This window comes from Labrus bergylta, chromosome 4 (genome assembly GCF_963930695.1).
Source record: "Labrus bergylta chromosome 4, fLabBer1.1, whole genome shotgun sequence".
In the NCBI taxonomy this organism is placed as follows: Eukaryota; Metazoa; Chordata; class Actinopteri; order Labriformes; family Labridae; genus Labrus; species Labrus bergylta.
This window is the reverse complement of record NC_089198.1, coordinates 26,726,214-26,743,905: the sequence shown is the minus strand read 5'-3', so window position 1 is coordinate 26,743,905 and position 17,692 is coordinate 26,726,214. Positions and strand designations below refer to the sequence as shown.

General features: G+C 40.7%; 1 protein-coding gene and 3 long non-coding RNA genes across 4 annotated transcripts; all 4 read right to left on the bottom strand.

The window, feature by feature from the left end:
- Positions 1-677: 677 nt before the first annotated feature.
- On the bottom strand, positions 678-2,076 carry LOC136178896 (uncharacterized). Its single transcript, XR_010666199.1, has 2 exons — positions 1,890-2,076; positions 678-1,228 (listed from the first exon to the last, which is right to left on the bottom strand). It is a non-coding gene; the product is annotated as an uncharacterized lncRNA (long non-coding RNA).
- A 1,596-nt stretch (positions 2,077-3,672) lies between these two features.
- LOC136178895 (uncharacterized) lies at positions 3,673-5,125 on the bottom strand. The gene is made up of 2 exons (XR_010666198.1): positions 4,888-5,125; positions 3,673-4,226 (listed from the first exon to the last, which is right to left on the bottom strand). It is a non-coding gene; the product is annotated as an uncharacterized lncRNA (long non-coding RNA).
- Positions 5,126-6,666: 1,541 nt separating this feature from the next.
- Positions 6,667-8,119, bottom strand: LOC136178894 (uncharacterized). The gene is made up of 2 exons (XR_010666197.1): positions 7,882-8,119; positions 6,667-7,220 (listed from the first exon to the last, which is right to left on the bottom strand). It is a non-coding gene; the product is annotated as an uncharacterized lncRNA (long non-coding RNA).
- A 2,236-nt stretch (positions 8,120-10,355) lies between these two features.
- Positions 10,356-17,245, bottom strand: rabggtb (Rab geranylgeranyltransferase subunit beta). The gene is made up of 9 exons (XM_020656274.3): positions 17,184-17,245; positions 16,844-16,951; positions 15,505-15,702; positions 14,732-14,837; positions 14,141-14,193; positions 13,938-14,048; positions 13,356-13,481; positions 12,781-12,930; positions 10,356-11,984 (listed from the first exon to the last, which is right to left on the bottom strand). Exons 1-9 carry the CDS (start codon positions 17,187-17,189, stop codon positions 11,844-11,846), a joined length of 999 nt encoding a protein of 332 aa, XP_020511930.1. The 5' UTR covers positions 17,190-17,245; the 3' UTR covers positions 10,356-11,843.
- Positions 17,246-17,692: the final 447 nt, after the last annotated feature.

The following is a 17,692-nucleotide window of genomic DNA, read 5'->3' as shown; positions in this document are numbered from 1 at the left end:
CAGTTTTTGTGGGAACTACAACATCCATACAGAAGTTCATGTAGTCAGTTGTGCAGTGTGTGAGACCCCCTCAATGTCCTCACCGTGTGGCTCTTGCAGGGTGCTCCAGTCAGTCCACTCAAAACACTCTCTTAGTGTCTCCACTGCCTCAGGAGACCACTTTGTGAAGGTGCCTCTGAATCTGTGGCTTGTACTTTGGGTTAAGAAGGAGCAGGTTGTGATCAGACTTCCCTAGTGGTGGTCGAGGGACGGCAGTGTAAGCTTCCAAGTCCTAGTTAAACTAATACAGCCTAACATGACAATCCCCCTCCAACTCCTTGTAGGCTGCAATGGTCACTTTTTCTTACACTTGTTTAGGGAGAGAAACGCTATAGCTGTAAAATACAGCTTTTTATCTTGTAGCATGTCTTTCACATTGGCTCTTTATTCATCTGGTGCTGATTCTGTTTTTGCTCATTCATATTATCTCCATCAGTTTAGCCAAATTAGAAATGATCTTGTGTCACCTTACCTGGATACTGACTATGACCATTCCACTGGAGCCTCCTATGGTACAGTAAATGGGGTGAAATGTGGTCTTTAAAAAGAGTAAAGAATTGATGAATATGGACACGTTTGCTTTGGCCTGTCGGGGTGAGAGACAGTAGGCCTAGTCAAAAAGATGTAAAACAATGATGTGCTGGTGCGACACACATTTATTGATAGTCACATTGCATCACATTAAACCCCACTTGAAAAGAAATGAAAGAATAAAGCTGTCCCAAAACAAAACGTCTATGCTAAAAGAGAGGAATACAAGTCAGATAAAACATGGGAGAGTTAAAAGTGCAGCACTTAAAACGTATGAGCCTAAAAGTCACTCAGTCAGTTCCAACAAACTAAAAGAGTGAGGGAATTGTCCCGATCGCCTGCTGCTTCCCTCGCAGAGTCTCCTCTAGTGGCTCGACACGTACACACGCTGCAGGACGGGCACTGCCGAAACAAGAAAATACCGGCAGTATTGTGCCTACACACACAGCAACGCCGTACTCCTAAAAGCAGAGTGTTACTACTGTCCCAAAGGGATAGGCTACTTACGCGGCTTGCGGAGCTCCTCACTCTGCCGCTGCGTGTATTGCGCGTCGTAACACTCTCTCTTCGGTGTCGACTGGCTGGCTCTCTGTCTCGGCGTCTCTGTGTTCACCCTCCCCTTGGCCGCTGATTGGACATCGCGGCTCTGCTCTTGCTCCTCATTGAGCAGAAAAAGTGTCAATGAAATAAAAGAAAGCTGCACATGAGCAGCTAATCTGTCATCACTCACACGCACCAAGGCACAAAGTGAACTCATTGTAAAAACATGCACATCGGCAATCGATAAGAAAATCCTAAATATCACAACATGAATTAAAGGCAAAATATATTAAAAAAAAAAAAAAAAGAAACATGCGGAAAAGATTGTCAATATATGAATGATAAAAGCAAAAACAAATAAAAAATCACGCAGTGCCGAGTGAGGTGTCTTGCTGAGGGACACTACGGCTGTCGATCTCTCAACCTTGATGTTGAGAGTCGAGCGCCCTACCTACCCAGCCACGGCCGCCCCGGCGAAATTGGCAACGTCGACAATAAATTTATCTTTTCAATTTGTACTATTTGACAAAAACGCCAAGAATTACAGTCAACGTTGCCACAAAAAGCATTTGTAAACTAAAACAAACACTTGAGCTGTGAACAAATGCAAATAACCTCAGCATTCATTGAAAATAACTCCTTTTCAGTTTCTACGGAAACAGCCATAGGCTACATGAAGCTAGCCTGCTAGCAGTTAGCCTACATTCTAGGAAGCCTTTGTCCACACAGCTAACAGCAAAACAGAAGTAGCTCACTTAAAAGTGAAAAAGCTTACTTACAATATTAATGCAGCTAGTCCAGACAGTCCTGTTCATCGTCCTCATTAACTCCCATAAAAAAAAAAAAGTTTTTAAAAAAGGTGTCCCGATCGTCCAATAGGCCTTAGTCCTGACATGAGACCTCCACCAATCAAACGCAGGAAAACATCCAAGTTCAACCATCATCTTGAAATAAGATATAAAGAGATATAAAGATATAAAGAGAAACTCATTTCAGACACTTGCGATTCCATTTGAGCTTCATTGAAATCACAATGAGCTCTTCATGAGGACAGTTCTTTAAACTGTATGTTTGCTGACATAGGATGCGTGAAGTCAGCAGCAACAAAAAAATGATTTTGAATGGTAAGGTCTCCATCTACTGGTATTCCTTTGAACAGCAACAGAGACACATTTAGTCAAGTCCAGTTTATTTATATAGTACGTTTGAAACCGCTTCACCAAGTGCTTTACAGAAAATGAATGAAAACACCAACAAAGAAAGACATTTAAGATGAGGGAAAACAATAATAAAAAACCTGTGTACATATATATATATAAATATAGAGAGAGAGAGAGAGAGAAATGTATGTTTGCTGAGATAGGATGCATGAAGTCAGCAGCAACAAAAATGTGATTTTGAATGGTAAGGTCTCCATCTACTGGTATTCCTTTGAACAGCAACAAAGGAATTCTTCTGATTTGAGTGATCTCACATGAAGTAGTGCCAACTTAATCGGTGTATCTGGGATGGAAGAGGTGTTTGGGGGGTTAGAGTCGTCAGGGGAGGTGGGGGTGTGAAGAGAGGTGCTGGGGGGGGGCAGACACTAGCTGCAGTGGCCTGCTGGTCAAAGCTGTTAAAAAAACAGGTTGAGCTGGTTTGCTCTCACAGGGTCCCCATCTTCTGTGTTGTTACCTTTCTTCTTGCAGCCTGTGATGGTTTTCACGCCCTCCCAGACCTCTCTCGTGTTGTTGTTCTGCAGCTTCTTCTCCACCTTCCTTCTGTACTCCTCCTTTGCCTCTCTGAGCCGGACCTTGAGTTCCCCCTGCACGCGCTTCAGCTCTGCCTGCTCTCCTTCCTTGAATGCCCTCGACATTAATCCAGGGCTCGTTGTTCGGGAAGCAGCGCACAGTTTTTGTGGGAACTACAACATCCATACAGAAGTTCATGTAGTCAGTTGTGCAGTGTGTGAGACCCCCTCAATGTCCTCACCGTGTGGCTCTTGCAGGGTGCTCCAGTCAGTCCACTCAAAACACTCTCTTAGTGTCTCCACTGCCTCAGGAGACCACTTTGTGAAGGTGCCTCTGAATCTGTGGCTTGTACTTTGGGTTAAGAAGGAGCAGGTTGTGATCAGACTTCCCTAGTGGTGGTCGAGGGACGGCAGTGTAAGCTTCCAAGTCCTAGTTAAACTAATACAGCCTAACATGACAATCCCCCTCCAACTCCTTGTAGGCTGCAATGGTCACTTTTTCTTACACTTGTTTAGGGAGAGAAACGCTATAGCTGTAAAATACAGCTTTTTATCTTGTAGCATGTCTTTCACATTGGCTCTTTATTCATCTGGTGCTGATTCTGTTTTTGCTCATTCATATTATCTCCATCAGTTTAGCCAAATTAGAAATGATCTTGTGTCACCTTACCTGGATACTGACTATGACCATTCCACTGGAGCCTCCTATGGTACAGTAAATGGGGTGAAATGTGGTCTTTAAAAAGAGTAAAGAATTGATGAATATGGACACGTTTGCTTTGGCCTGTCGGGGTGAGAGACAGTAGGCCTAGTCAAAAAGATGTAAAACAATGATGTGCTGGTGCGACACACATTTATTGATAGTTACATTGCATCACATTAAACCCCACTTGAAAAGAAATGAAAGAATAAAGCTGTCCCAAAACAAAACGTCTATGCTAAAAGAGAGGAATACAAGTCAGATAAAACATGGGAGAGTTAAAAGTGCAGCACTTAAAACGTATGAGCCTAAAAGTCACTCAGTCAGTTCCAACAAACTAAAAGAGTGAGGGAATTGTCCCGATCGCCTGCTGCTTCCCTCGCAGAGTCTCCTCTAGTGGCTCGACACGTACACACGCTGCAGGACGGGCACTGCCGAAACAAGAAAATACCGGCAGTATTGTGCCTACACACACAGCAACGCCGTACTCCTAAAAGCAGAGTGTTACTACTGTCCCAAAGGGATAGGCTACTTACGCGGCTTGCGGAGCTCCTCACTCTGCCGCTGCGTGTATTGCGCGTCGTAACACTCTCTCTTCGGTGTCGACTGGCTGGCTCTCTGTCTCGGCGTCTCTGTGTTCACCCTCCCCTTGGCCGCTGATTGGACATCGCGGCTCTGCTCTTGCTCCTCATTGAGCAGAAAAAGTGTCAATGAAATAAAAGAAAGCTGCACATGAGCAGCTAATCTGTCATCACTCACACGCACCAAGGCACAAAGTGAACTCATTGTAAAAACATGCACATCGGCAATCGATAAGAAAATCCTAAATATCACAACATGAATTAAAGGCAAAATATATTAAAAAAAAAAAAAAAAGAAACATGCGGAAAAGATTGTCAATATATGAATGATAAAAGCAAAAACAAATAAAAAATCACGCAGTGCCGAGTGAGGTGTCTTGCTGAGGGACACTACGGCTGTCGATCTCTCAACCTTGATGTTGAGGGTCGAGCGCCCTACCTACCCAGCCACGGCCGCCCCGGCGAAATTGGCAACGTCGACAATAAATTTATCTTTTCAATTTGTACTATTTGACAAAAACGCCAAGAATTACAGTCAACGTTGCCACAAAAAACATTTGTATACTAAAACAAACACTTGAGCTGTGAACAAATGCAAATAACCTCAGCATTCATTGAAAATAACTCCTTTTCAGTTTCTACGGAAACAGCCATAGGCTACATGAAGCTAGCCTGCTAGCAGTTAGCCTACATTCTAGGAAGCCTTTGTCCACACAGCTAACAGCAAAACAGAAGTAGCTCACTTAAAAGTGAAAAAGCTTACTTACAATATTAATGCAGCTAGTCCAGACAGTCCTGTTCATCGTCCTCATTAACTCCCATAAAAAAAAAAAAAGTTTTTAAAAAAGGTGTCCCGATCGTCCAATAGGCCTTAGTCCTGACATGAGACCTCCACCAATCAAACGCAGGAAAACATCAAAGTTCAACCATCATCTTGAAATAAGATATAAAGAGATATAAAGATATAAAGAGAAACTCATTTCAGACACTTGCGATTCCATTTGAGCTTCATTGAAATCACAATGAGCTCTTCATGAGGACAGTTCTTTAAACTGTATGTTTGCTGACATAGGATGCGTGAAGTCAGCAGCAACAAAAAAATGATTTTGAATGGTCTCCATCTACTAGTATTCCTTTGAACAGCAACAGAGACACATTTAGTCAAGTCCAGTTTATTTATATAGTACGTTTGAAACCGCTTCACCAAGTGCTTTACAGAAAATGAATGAAAACACCAACAAAGAAAGACATTTAAGATGAGGGAAAACAATAATAAAAAACCTGTGTACATATATATATATAAATATAGAGAGAGAGAGAGAGAGAAATGTATGTTTGCTGAGATAGGATGCATGAAGTCAGCAGCAACAAAAATGTGATTTTGAATGGTAAGGTCTCCATCTACTGGTATTCCTTTGAACAGCAACAAAGGAATTCTTCTGATTTGAGTGATCTCACATGAAGTAGTGCCAACTTAATCGGTGTATCTGGGATGGAAGAGGTGTTTGGGGGGTTAGAGTCGTCAGGGGAGGTGGGGGTGTGAAGAGAGGTGCTGGGGGGGGGCAGACACTAGCTGCAGTGGCCTGCTGGTCAAAGCTGTTAAAAAAACAGGTTGAGCTGGTTTGCTCTCACAGGGTCCCCATCTTCTGTGTTGTTACCTTTCTTCTTGCAGCCTGTGATGGTTTTCACGCCCTCCCAGACCTCTCTCGTGTTGTTGTTCTGCAGCTTCTTCTCCACCTTCCTTCTGTACTCCTCCTTTGCCTCTCTGAGCCGGACCTTGAGTTCCCCCTGCACGCGCTTCAGCTCTGCCTGCTCTCCTTCCTTGAATGCCCTCGACATTAATCCAGGGCTCGTTGTTCGGGAAGCAGCGCACAGTTTTTGTGGGAACTACAACATCCATACAGAAGTTCATGTAGTCAGTTGTGCAGTGTGTGAGACCCCCTCAATGTCCTCACCGTGTGGCTCTTGCAGGGTGCTCCAGTCAGTCCACTCAAAACACTCTCTTAGTGTCTCCACTGCCTCAGGAGACCACTTTGTGAAGGTGCCTCTGAATCTGTGGCTTGTACTTTGGGTTAAGAAGGAGCAGGTTGTGATCAGACTTCCCTAGTGGTGGTCGAGGGACGGCAGTGTAAGCTTCCAAGTCCTAGTTAAACTAATACAGCCTAACATGACAATCCCCCTCCAACTCCTTGTAGGCTGCAATGGTCACTTTTTCTTACACTTGTTTAGGGAGAGAAACGCTATAGCTGTAAAATACAGCTTTTTATCTTGTAGCATGTCTTTCACATTGGCTCTTTATTCATCTGGTGCTGATTCTGTTTTTGCTCATTCATATTATCTCCATCAGTTTAGCCAAATTAGAAATGATCTTGTGTCACCTTACCTGGATACTGACTATGACCATTCCACTGGAGCCTCCTATGGTACAGTAAATGGGGTGAAATGTGGTCTTTAAAAAGAGTAAAGAATTGATGAATATGGACACGTTTGCTTTGGCCTGTCGGGGTGAGAGACAGTAGGCCTAGTCAAAAAGATGTAAAACAATGATGTGCTGGTGCGACACACATTTATTGATAGTTACATTGCATCACATTAAACCCCACTTGAAAAGAAATGAAAGAATAAAGCTGTCCCAAAACAAAACGTCTATGCTAAAAGAGAGGAATACAAGTCAGATAAAACATGGGAGAGTTAAAAGTGCAGCACTTAAAACGTATGAGCCTAAAAGTCACTCAGTCAGTTCCAACAAACTAAAAGAGTGAGGGAATTGTCCCGATCGCCTGCTGCTTCCCTCGCAGAGTCTCCTCTAGTGGCTCGACACGTACACACGCTGCAGGACGGGCACTGCCGAAACAAGAAAATACCGGCAGTATTGTGCCTACACACACAGCAACGCCGTACTCCTAAAAGCAGAGTGTTACTACTGTCCCAAAGGGATAGGCTACTTACGCGGCTTGCGGAGCTCCTCACTCTGCCGCTGCGTGTATTGCGCGTCGTAACACTCTCTCTTCGGTGTCGACTGGCTGGCTCTCTGTCTCGGCGTCTCTGTGTTCACCCTCCCCTTGGCCGCTGATTGGACATCGCGGCTCTGCTCTTGCTCCTCATTGAGCAGAAAAAGTGTCAATGAAATAAAAGAAAGCTGCACATGAGCAGCTAATCTGTCATCACTCACACGCACCAAGGCACAAAGTGAACTCATTGTAAAAACATGCACATCGGCAATCGATAAGAAAATCCTAAATATCACAACATGAATTAAAGGCAAAATATATTAAAAAAAAAAAAAAAAGAAACATGCGGAAAAGATTGTCAATATATGAATGATAAAAGCAAAAACAAATAAAAAATCACGCAGTGCCGAGTGAGGTGTCTTGCTGAGGGACACTACGGCTGTCGATCTCTCAACCTTGATGTTGAGGGTCGAGCGCCCTACCTACCCAGCCACGGCCGCCCCGGCGAAATTGGCAACGTCGACAATAAATTTATCTTTTCAATTTGTACTATTTGACAAAAACGCCAAGAATTACAGTCAACGTTGCCACAAAAAACATTTGTATACTAAAACAAACACTTGAGCTGTGAACAAATGCAAATAACCTCAGCATTCATTGAAAATAACTCCTTTTCAGTTTCTACGGAAACAGCCATAGGCTACATGAAGCTAGCCTGCTAGCAGTTAGCCTACATTCTAGGAAGCCTTTGTCCACACAGCTAACAGCAAAACAGAAGTAGCTCACTTAAAAGTGAAAAAGCTTACTTACAATATTAATGCAGCTAGTCCAGACAGTCCTGTTCATCGTCCTCATTAACTCCCATAAAAAAAAAAAAAGTTTTTAAAAAAGGTGTCCCGATCGTCCAATAGGCCTTAGTCCTGACATGAGACCTCCACCAATCAAACGCAGGAAAACATCAAAGTTCAACCATCATCTTGAAATAAGATATAAAGAGATATAAAGATATAAAGAGAAACTCATTTCAGACACTTGCGATTCCATTTGAGCTTCATTGAAATCACAATGAGCTCTTCATGAGGACAGTTCTTTAAACTGTATGTTTGCTGACATAGGATGCGTGAAGTCAGCAGCAACAAAAAAATGATTTTGAATGGTCTCCATCTACTAGTATTCCTTTGAACAGCAACAGAGACACATTTAGTCAAGTCCAGTTTATTTATATAGTACGTTTGAAACCGCTTCACCAAGTGCTTTACAGAAAATGAATGAAAACACCAACAAAGAAAGACATTTAAGATGAGGGAAAACAATAATAAAAAACCTGTGTACATATATATATATAAATAGAGAGAGAGAGAGAGAGATGTATGTTTTTCTGAGATAGGATGCATGAAGTCAGCAGCAACAAAAATGTGATTTTGAATGGTAAGGTCTCCATCTACTGGTATTCCTTTGAACAGCAACAAAGGAATTCTTCTGATTTGAGTGATCTCACATGAAGTAGTGCCAACTTAATCGGTGTATCTGGGATGGAAGAGGTGTTTGGGGGGTTAGAGTCGTCAGAGGAGGTGGGGGTGTGAAGAGAGGTGCTGCGGGGGGGGCAGACACTAGCTGCAGTGGCCTGCTGGTCAAAGCTGTTAAAAAAACAGGTTGAGGGTCCCCATCTTCTGTGTTGTTACCTTTCTTCTTGCAGCCTGTGATGGTTTTCACGCCCTCCCAGACCTCTCTCGTGTTGTTGTTCTGCAGCTTCTTCTCCACCTTCCTTCTGTACTCCTCCTTTGCCTCTCTGAGCCGGACCTTGAGTTCCCCCTGCACGCGCTTCAGCTCTGCCTGCTCTCCTTCCTTGAATGCCCTCGACATTAATCCAGGGCTCGTTGTTCGGGAAGCAGCGCACAGTTTTTGTGGGAACTACAACATCCATACAGAAGTTCATGTAGTCAGTTGTGCAGTGTGTGAGACCCCCTCAATGTCCTCACCGTGTGGCTCTTGCAGGGTGCTCCAGTCAGTCCACTCAAAACACTCTCTTAGTGTCTCCACTGCCTCAGGAGACCACTTTGTGAAGGTGCCTCTGAATCTGTGGCTTGTACTTTGGGTTAAGAAGGAGCAGGTTGTGATCAGACTTCCCTAGTGGTGGTCGAGGGACGGCAGTGTAAGCTTCCAAGTCCTAGTTAAACTAATACAGCCTAACATGACAATCCCCCTCCAACTCCTTGTAGGCTGCAATGGTCACTTTTTCTTACACTTGTTTAGGGAGAGAAACGCTATAGCTGTAAAATACAGCTTTTTATCTTGTAGCATGTCTTTCACATTGGCTCTTTATTCATCTGGTGCTGATTCTGTTTTTGCTCATTCATATTATCTCCATCAGTTTAGCCAAATTAGAAATGATCTTGTGTCACCTTACCTGGATACTGACTATGACCATTCCACTGGAGCCTCCTATGGTACAGTAAATGGGGTGAAATGTGGTCTTTAAAAAGAGTAAAGAATTGATGAATATGGACACGTTTGCTTTGGCCTGTCGGGGTGAGAGACAGTAGGTTTGAAACCGCTTCACCAAGTGCTTTACAGAAAATGAATGAAAACACCAACAAAGAAAGACATTTAAGATGAGGGAAAACAATAATAAAAAACCTGTGTACATATATATATATATATATATAAATAGAGAGAGAGAGAGAGATGTATGTTTGCTGAGATAGGATGCATGAAGTCAGCAGCAACAAAAATGTGATTTTGAATGGTAAGGTCTCCATCTACTGGTATTCCTTTGAACAGCAACAAAGACTCGTTTCATTTATATATAGATATATAATTGAGATAAGATATACTCTTATGATTTCCTATACGGGTAAGCAATTGTCTTAAATTAATAAACTTGTAAATTGTCTTTATCTGACTTCCATTCTGTGTGTGTGAAGAACTCAGCTATTAAAAACAACAGATTCCCAACTCAGTGTTTTCTTTCCATGTTGCAGACAGATCATCAGCCAAAGAAGTTTGTAATCAGTGTTATTAGTTATTAGCATTGTATTAATGTCCATGAGCCCCAGTGACATGTTTATTTTCTCTGATTTTGTAAAAAAAAAAATCTTGTCCTGTTAACAGATCAGTCCAAGATACATTAAAACCAATAAGTTCAGCTTGAATTTCTCAGGCTGGTTTTAATTTTTGCGATAATGCCTTTGACAAAAAAGAACAATACTTCTAAAGAAATCCTGACAGCTTGATTGTTTACGTTCCTTTCTCTTATTGCTGATTTAGAGTGAATACTGAATTGATTGACAGTAGAAGAGAAACATTTATTGCCAGGCAAAAAAACAAATAAGTTACATTTTTATACACCAACAGGTTTGCAACATTGGGTATCTTTCTGGAATAGAGCTGCTCCCAAAACACAAAGACAAGACCTTTTAATGTTACAAGTTGACCAACTTAAAGCAGCTTGAGCTCTTTGATCACAATACAGGCTTTGAGCTAGAAGTGATGACTGCCTTCATTTGACATTAAAAAAGGTGAATTAATGAATTTCTCAGTTATCTACCGCTGAACCTTTGTACAAATTGAGAGCTCATAGATTCAACATGTGATTTATAAATTCCTCTTCGGCAACAATGTGAGCACTGAAAAGTCAGCTAAGGAAAGATAAAAGTTGAATTCAGCAGTTAGTTCTGACAGAAAAAAAAAGACTTTACAAAACTGGTCGGACATTTAAGACTGGAAAGGTTTCATTATTTGACACTCAGTAGAGGGGCAGACCAAACCCCTCTGCCCACAGCTACATCACAACACTGGACTGACTAACATGGATACGTTAGTGGAGCTGAGATTGTGCATAAGGAGTAAAATATTCATCGCACCAGACGGAAATGCTGCTATGTGTTCCTGTGTGTCTCTGCATTTCATGCAAGAAACATTGCATCCTTTGTCTGCTCCTACCTCTAATTCAGGCCCCAACAAATAGTTTCTTTGTACTTCAAACTGACTTCATTACCTGTGTGAAGTATTCAAGCTTGATTTAAAATAAGTTCTGCACTGCATCTCCATTTGTGAGGCCTGTTAGAATCCAGTTCTAACAACTTGTCTCGTGTAACGTCTACTTTTACCGTCAAAATATGAAAGTACTTTTGATTTAAAACGACAAAGAGATGGTGTCTTATAGCCATATGACTGTCAAACCCTCAAGTGTCTTAGGCCGGAAAATGTGATCATGCATGTGTGTCATTGTTCTTCTGTTGAGTTAAACAGAATATTCCTTTCCCTGTCACTAAGGGAATGAAGAGACAATCTGTTCCTCTGTCTCCATCTCTGGCTTATAATTCATAACAGTGATAACCTCCTTTCCTAGTTGAAAACTAAAAGGTAATAAGTGAGAGAAAGATAAACCTCAGTTAAATAATTAACACAATATTTTTCTGCACAGTTGCATTTTTTCCCAAAAGTTGAGAGAAGTTGTTTAATGATTTCTAAGCTTTTGCAATGATGAAACATCTCTTCCTTCTAAACTATTGTTTTCTAGTAAAACCAACAAGGACGCCTTTGTGACAAAGGGCTCGGTTGAAGGTTTAAACAAGAGGAGGCTCAGAGGAATCAGAACAATGGGACTCTAAGTTTCCTTAATGAACGGAGAGCAATATGTCTGTCAGCTAACACTAACACATGTGTGGTGGTCCTCTCTCTGCTCCCAACATCCAGCTTTAGTAGTGAACTATATGTGTGGCTGACGAAAAGCAGTGTTGTGCCAGTGACTGCGTGGGGTTGTCACAGGGCTAGCTAAGGAGGTCAGGCTGCAGGTTGACCCTCTGCAGGACGTCCTCAGGCATGCACAGAACAGGATTCACCGGCTTTATCTGTTCGTCTCCAAGAAGAGAGAGACCTGCTACTCCAAACAGAGTGTGGAAAGGATCAACCTGCAGAGAAGAAGGGAGCAGCGGGGTAAAACACAAATTCCAACTTGGGTTGTAATCAAGCGCTGTAACTACACTGAAGTCGGTGGAAACAGCACGTTGAAAGGGCTGACAGTGGGAATGCTCCAAATAGGCTCGGCTTATTTCTCTGAGCTCAGCTTGTATTTGGATATGGAAAAAAAATCACCCCTCTGTAGAATTTTAAGCGATTGAGAAATTAGCTGTTGACTGAATTTTTTTTAAAAATTTTAACCAGGCTATAAACATGTTTATTTCTGCTGTAAAAATTGCATTTTAATATGGGCTTGATATGCATTCCTTTGATCTTGCGGACAGCTCCAAGTGGACAATGGAGGAACTGCAGTCCGGCATTGGATTCATTTTTCAACATCAGAGGTTGTTGCTTTGTTCTGTCTCACTCCTTCATAATCTCTGACGTTCATGTAAAACTAGGAAATAGTAAACCAGAAATATCATTTGCATATTTAATGCATAACCTTTATTTTTTTAGGTACATGTTTGAAACTATGAATTAATAAATAAATAAATTAGAAAATGGTCAAATCCACTCTCAACTTCTACTTCTTAATCTTTTCCTACTTAGCTTCTGCAAGGCTGTCTCAACCTGATACCTTCAACTGGATGATATGAGGAGAGAGACAGTTGATAGGATCAGTGAGATGCTGTTAAAATTACATAAGATAAATCAGGAAGCTGGATTTGCAGAAAAAAAAACAGTTAATAAAGGTTTCCTCTTTGATTTTATGCGTGCTGCAATTATCTGTGTTTGACAGCTCACCATGTCTCCTGGTCTGTCAGCAAAACCTCCTGTCTCCTCATCCTGACAGGCCAGAATAAACATCCGCAGCTTTGCCTTGTCGATCCAGTGGATCCTGCCGATGATTTTCAGCGACGCCAAAACCCACCACGAGTAGCAAACATCTGGAAGCTGAGAGAGACAGAGGCAAACAAAGCATAGTTGATATTGTGACAAAGTCATGGATTTCACTGGACAAGTTAGTCAATGATTGTTGTCATTTTGAGGTACCGATCAGAACCAGAACACTTGATTTATCACTGGGGGGAAACTCAGGCAGTGCTCTTATACAGTATAATATAGGAAATAGTGAATAGAAATTTGAATAAAATAAGAAATATGTATTAGAAATGAAGAGTAATGTACAGTGGAAATATTGCACAGAGTATTGCAGATTAATACAAAGTGCTCAGCAGCAAACAGCAGACAGACACAGTTAGCAAAGAGCCAGTCAAAACTGTTTTCAGAACTTTATATTGTTCAAGTAGATTTGCTGCAGTTCAAACTTTAAGCAGCTGAAATAAGTGTCATTGTTTCACTTCTGTGAAAGCACAAACCTTCTCTGGTCGTCCATTGAGGCCTCCAGACGGCAGCTGCCTCTCACAGAGCCACCAGCCCAGCAGGTCAGCGTTCACCTGGTGCAGCTGACCAGTGAGCGACAGGAAACCGGTGCAACAGTAAATCTGACAGAGAGAAGGGAGAAAACCATGCAATTGGAGAAAAAGGATTCTTACAGGTGCCTCTGCTTAGGAGGAGTGTAAATGTGATAACCTGCACCTTGAGGAGAGAGAATCTGTCAGTGTAGGGGATCGACAGTTATGTGTCAGTTATGAGTCAGATTCCATCCTTACACCGCCTTATAGCTTTGACGTGGAACACTTAACACCTGAATTCTTTCATTTGATATTCAATTTAAGGACAAAATATTGTTATGAAAAATGAGTGTAATAATAATAACAAACTTTATTTGTATAGCACCTTTTATACAAGTACTGCAGCTCAAGGTGCTCTACATCAGAAGACATAAAATGGGCATCACATGATAAAATAGCATGAAATAAATAAAATAGTATGAAATAATAATAGTAAGACAAAATACAACAGGGATTGTCATTTTATAAGTATGTTAGTGCACTCACCTGACCAGCATGAGACTCTGAACCCGGTCTGCAGCCAAAACCTCCATCAAAATTCATACAGGACAAGACGAACTCTACAGCTTTGTCAACATTTATTGTGTCCATCTTGCCCTTTGGAGGGAATGAAGACAAAGTCATCATCAAATGATAGAGTGTAGACTATGAATGTGACTGTATGAGTAGAGACACAATAATAAACATACCAGTAATGCAAGTGTAGCGACAGCACAGAAGGAAAATCTTGTATCTATTTCTCCTGTCAGGACAAACAACATTTTTTTTTATAACAAGACATTGTTGCAGGGTGAGTAGAATGCAGCTTTTATTTCTGATATCCCCATCACACTTGGTATCAGCTGACTTTTCAAACTGAACTATTGAAATAATTATTGGAAAGAAAAATAATTGATGTGTGAATATTTCTACATGTATCATCCAACACACATTCCAAAAATCACTATTTTCTGCACAGCCTGTGCAAAAGTATTAACATTTGCTTACAGCAGTTTAAAGAAAAGTATTTACATGTAAACCTTTGATTTCAAATGAAAACTATTTTTTGCTAAATTCAAGTGTATCAGTCCTTTCTTTTTTAAATACCATACCTGGGCTTGAAGAGCTGCTCTAAATTTCTAATCACCAGATGTCACTGCATGCTTGCATGTTTCAAGACTCTAATCTTTTTTGTATGAATGAACATATGCAGAAATTAAGTCACAATAACTCAGTCTTCACTCGCCTAAACGTACAGCCATCAATCTAAATAAATCTAGTCTTAAGTCAATACTGCTCACCCCATTTGTCCCCTGCAAATGAACCGTCTTCCTGCTGTAGTCCTTTAATGTATTCCACCACTTTGTCCACATCGATCTCATCCACACTGTCGTACAAGCACAGAATCTGAGGACGAGAATTCAAAAGCCCAGATAAGCCTAAATGTATGAGCTAAAGAGTGATCGAGCTCACCCAAAAAGGCACTTATTTAGAAGTTCCACTATCAGTTTAATGACAACATCTTTAAATCATAAAGGCCCTTTAAGAGAATTAAATACTGAAAAAAAGGCTACTTAATAAAAATGATCAACCACACAGGTGTTAAGGGACAAAATAGTCAAAACAGATTTGATCAAATTTTGAAATAAATCCAATAAGCCCAACATTTATTCTATATTTATATTTGACTTTCTGGCTCACGTTATAACAACGTTAGAACGTTATATAGATTGTAATATACTTTCCATTTTAAATAAAATAGCATTTAATCAATCTTAAATCACAGAAAGTATTTGTAACAATTCAACAACAATTTCAACATTTCACAGCCCAGACGATGAAGAGAAAACAGAATGAAGTTTGTCAAGTCCTGCTGACTGTTTAATGGACTTGAGTTTTCCATAGCACCTAATTAGACCTAAGTCTACTCAAAAAATGTTTTCCACTCCATGTAACATTCACCCATACACACCCCAATCACACAATGATGGCAGAGCCTGCTATGTAATGAAGGCCCTGACACACCAAGCAGTGTCCTACAGTATTAACTAATGCCCCAGGTCTAAGGAGTCACCTGAACGGCGCTGAGGGTGTAAAGCAGGTGGGGGTCGTGTCCGATGCTAGCACTGACGCCTCCACATTCATGCTGACAGGCTTTGATGAAGTCTATGATCTCCTGCCGGTTCATCCGGGGCAGCTGCGCCATCAGGTCCATCACTGTCAGACCCCAGTAGATGCCGCTCATCCTCAGGTACTCGGACAGCGTATATTCCTGAACAAAAACACAATCAGGACGTTTTCTAAAAGGAGAGCAGGACATGCTAAATCTACAGTTCGTGGATGGTTTTTACTACCAGTTTCTTTTCTATAAAGAATTAAAAAGTTTGTGAAGGATGCATAAAGGTGTACATAAAGGCTTTGCGTAATCTTTCTTATTGGTGGACAAATGATATGCAAAATCTACTCAAACTCAAGAAAATAATTGAGACTAGTGTGTGGCAGTAAAATATTATTAATGGGAAAAAAAACAAAAATTGAATAAATTGTGTTTTTTTTTTTCCTTAGGTGTACTCGGGGTGAAAGGGCAGCGTTTCCATCTCGCTTTAGGGATTTGAAACCTTTCAGCTACATGAACTCCAGTGAGGTTAGATACTGATGTTGGGGGATAATGCATTCTTACATCAGCTTTTCTTACTCATCAAAGCTGTTAAATAGGATTTAAGTCAAGCTGCTCAACACAATACTGGTCGAACCAAACCACGGACATGAGTATGAGTCAGTCTCAATATTCAGAAATGCACACAGACGGATTCACAAATGTATTTCAACGCACAAATACATTTCATTCTATATAAATGTGAAACAAATCCACAAATTAAAAAATAAGACAAATGTATTTCTGATTCACACTCAAATATTTGTAGTTTTGTATACATGTAATAGAAATCCAGAAATATATAAACGGTTCAGTCTGCTTTTAAAATAATAAGATAAGATAAGATAAGATAAGATATACTTTATTCATCCCAGCAGGGAAATGTAGGTGTTCCAGCAGCCAGCATACATACAAAACACACAACACAACACATATATACATACAAACACACAACACAACACATATATACATACAAACACACAACACAACACATATATACATACAAACACACAACACAACACATATATACATACAAACACACAACACAACACATATATACATACAAACACACAACACAACACATATATACATACATATCCCACCCATACAAAAAAAACATGAGCCGACAATACAGTTTGATACATGAATATATGCAACTCAGGCTAAAGTTTAAAAGTTTAAATTTTACAAACTGTTTGTCATTTGTGAACCTCATTGCAATCACAGAGACATAAGAATATTGTTTGTCTTTACTCACATAGTCGTCCTTTTTGGAGCCGTAGGCAGCGATGTAGTCTGCATGTTTGTCCAGCAGCAGTGAGTTGGGAGCGTCTGGTTTTACGATGACATCTTTCACTTGGGTGCCCTGTCATTAAACACATCAAATTATCACATTGTGCTGACAGTGAGCTACATGCTAACACCGGTGACAGCTACAGTTCAGCCATTCTTTTATCTTCTTTAACAGATTAGAGGTCAAAGTTAAGCTACATTTGGACACAGCAGGGACAGGCGGATATTTGCAATCACTTCGGCTTTAATGTTATCTTAAAATACATTGACTAACTGTAAAATAAAAAAAACAAGACTCCAGTTACCATCATGAGTACTTTCGCATGATAATTCCTTTTTCCTTCTTCTTCTTCTTTGTAAGATTCTTCTGAGCGCATACCGCCCCCTTCTGCTCCGGGGTGGGAAATAGTTTACTGAACCTTCAGCCATATAAAGCTGAAGAAAGTTTTTAGGAAAATAAAATAAAATAAACTTATGTTATGCTGCTTGATTATAATTCTAAGATATTTCTCTTCATTTGTATTTTCTGCTACTTCTACTGAACTCTTTACTCTAATGAGGATGGCTTCAACGTCCTCTTCCCCTTTCCATCTTCTGACTCTGCAACCTGCAAGTCATAACTGAGACTTTTACAATCAATGGAAAATCAAACCTGCCCTGTTTATGATATTTAGACAAAAGGGCTGAGGAGTACAAATAAAACAGAGATGCTTTTCCAACAACTCTTGAATCAGAAAAGAAAAAAACATTTTTGGTAAATTACCTCAACCCACCACTGCCCACCAATATAAGTGGGCCTTCTTTTACGCAAGTT

Excerpts from the sequence above, each read along its gene's own strand:
- rabggtb (XM_020656274.3), bottom strand. Across the intron at positions 13,482-13,937 it reads CAGAGTCTCATGCTGGTCAG|ATTTACTGTTGCACCGGTTT; the intron begins GTGAGTGCACTA and ends TCTCTCTGTCAG. Across the intron at positions 11,985-12,780 it reads CTGACAGACCAGGAGACATG|GTTGATCCTTTCCACACTCT; the intron begins GTGAGCTGTCAA and ends TCTTCTCTGCAG.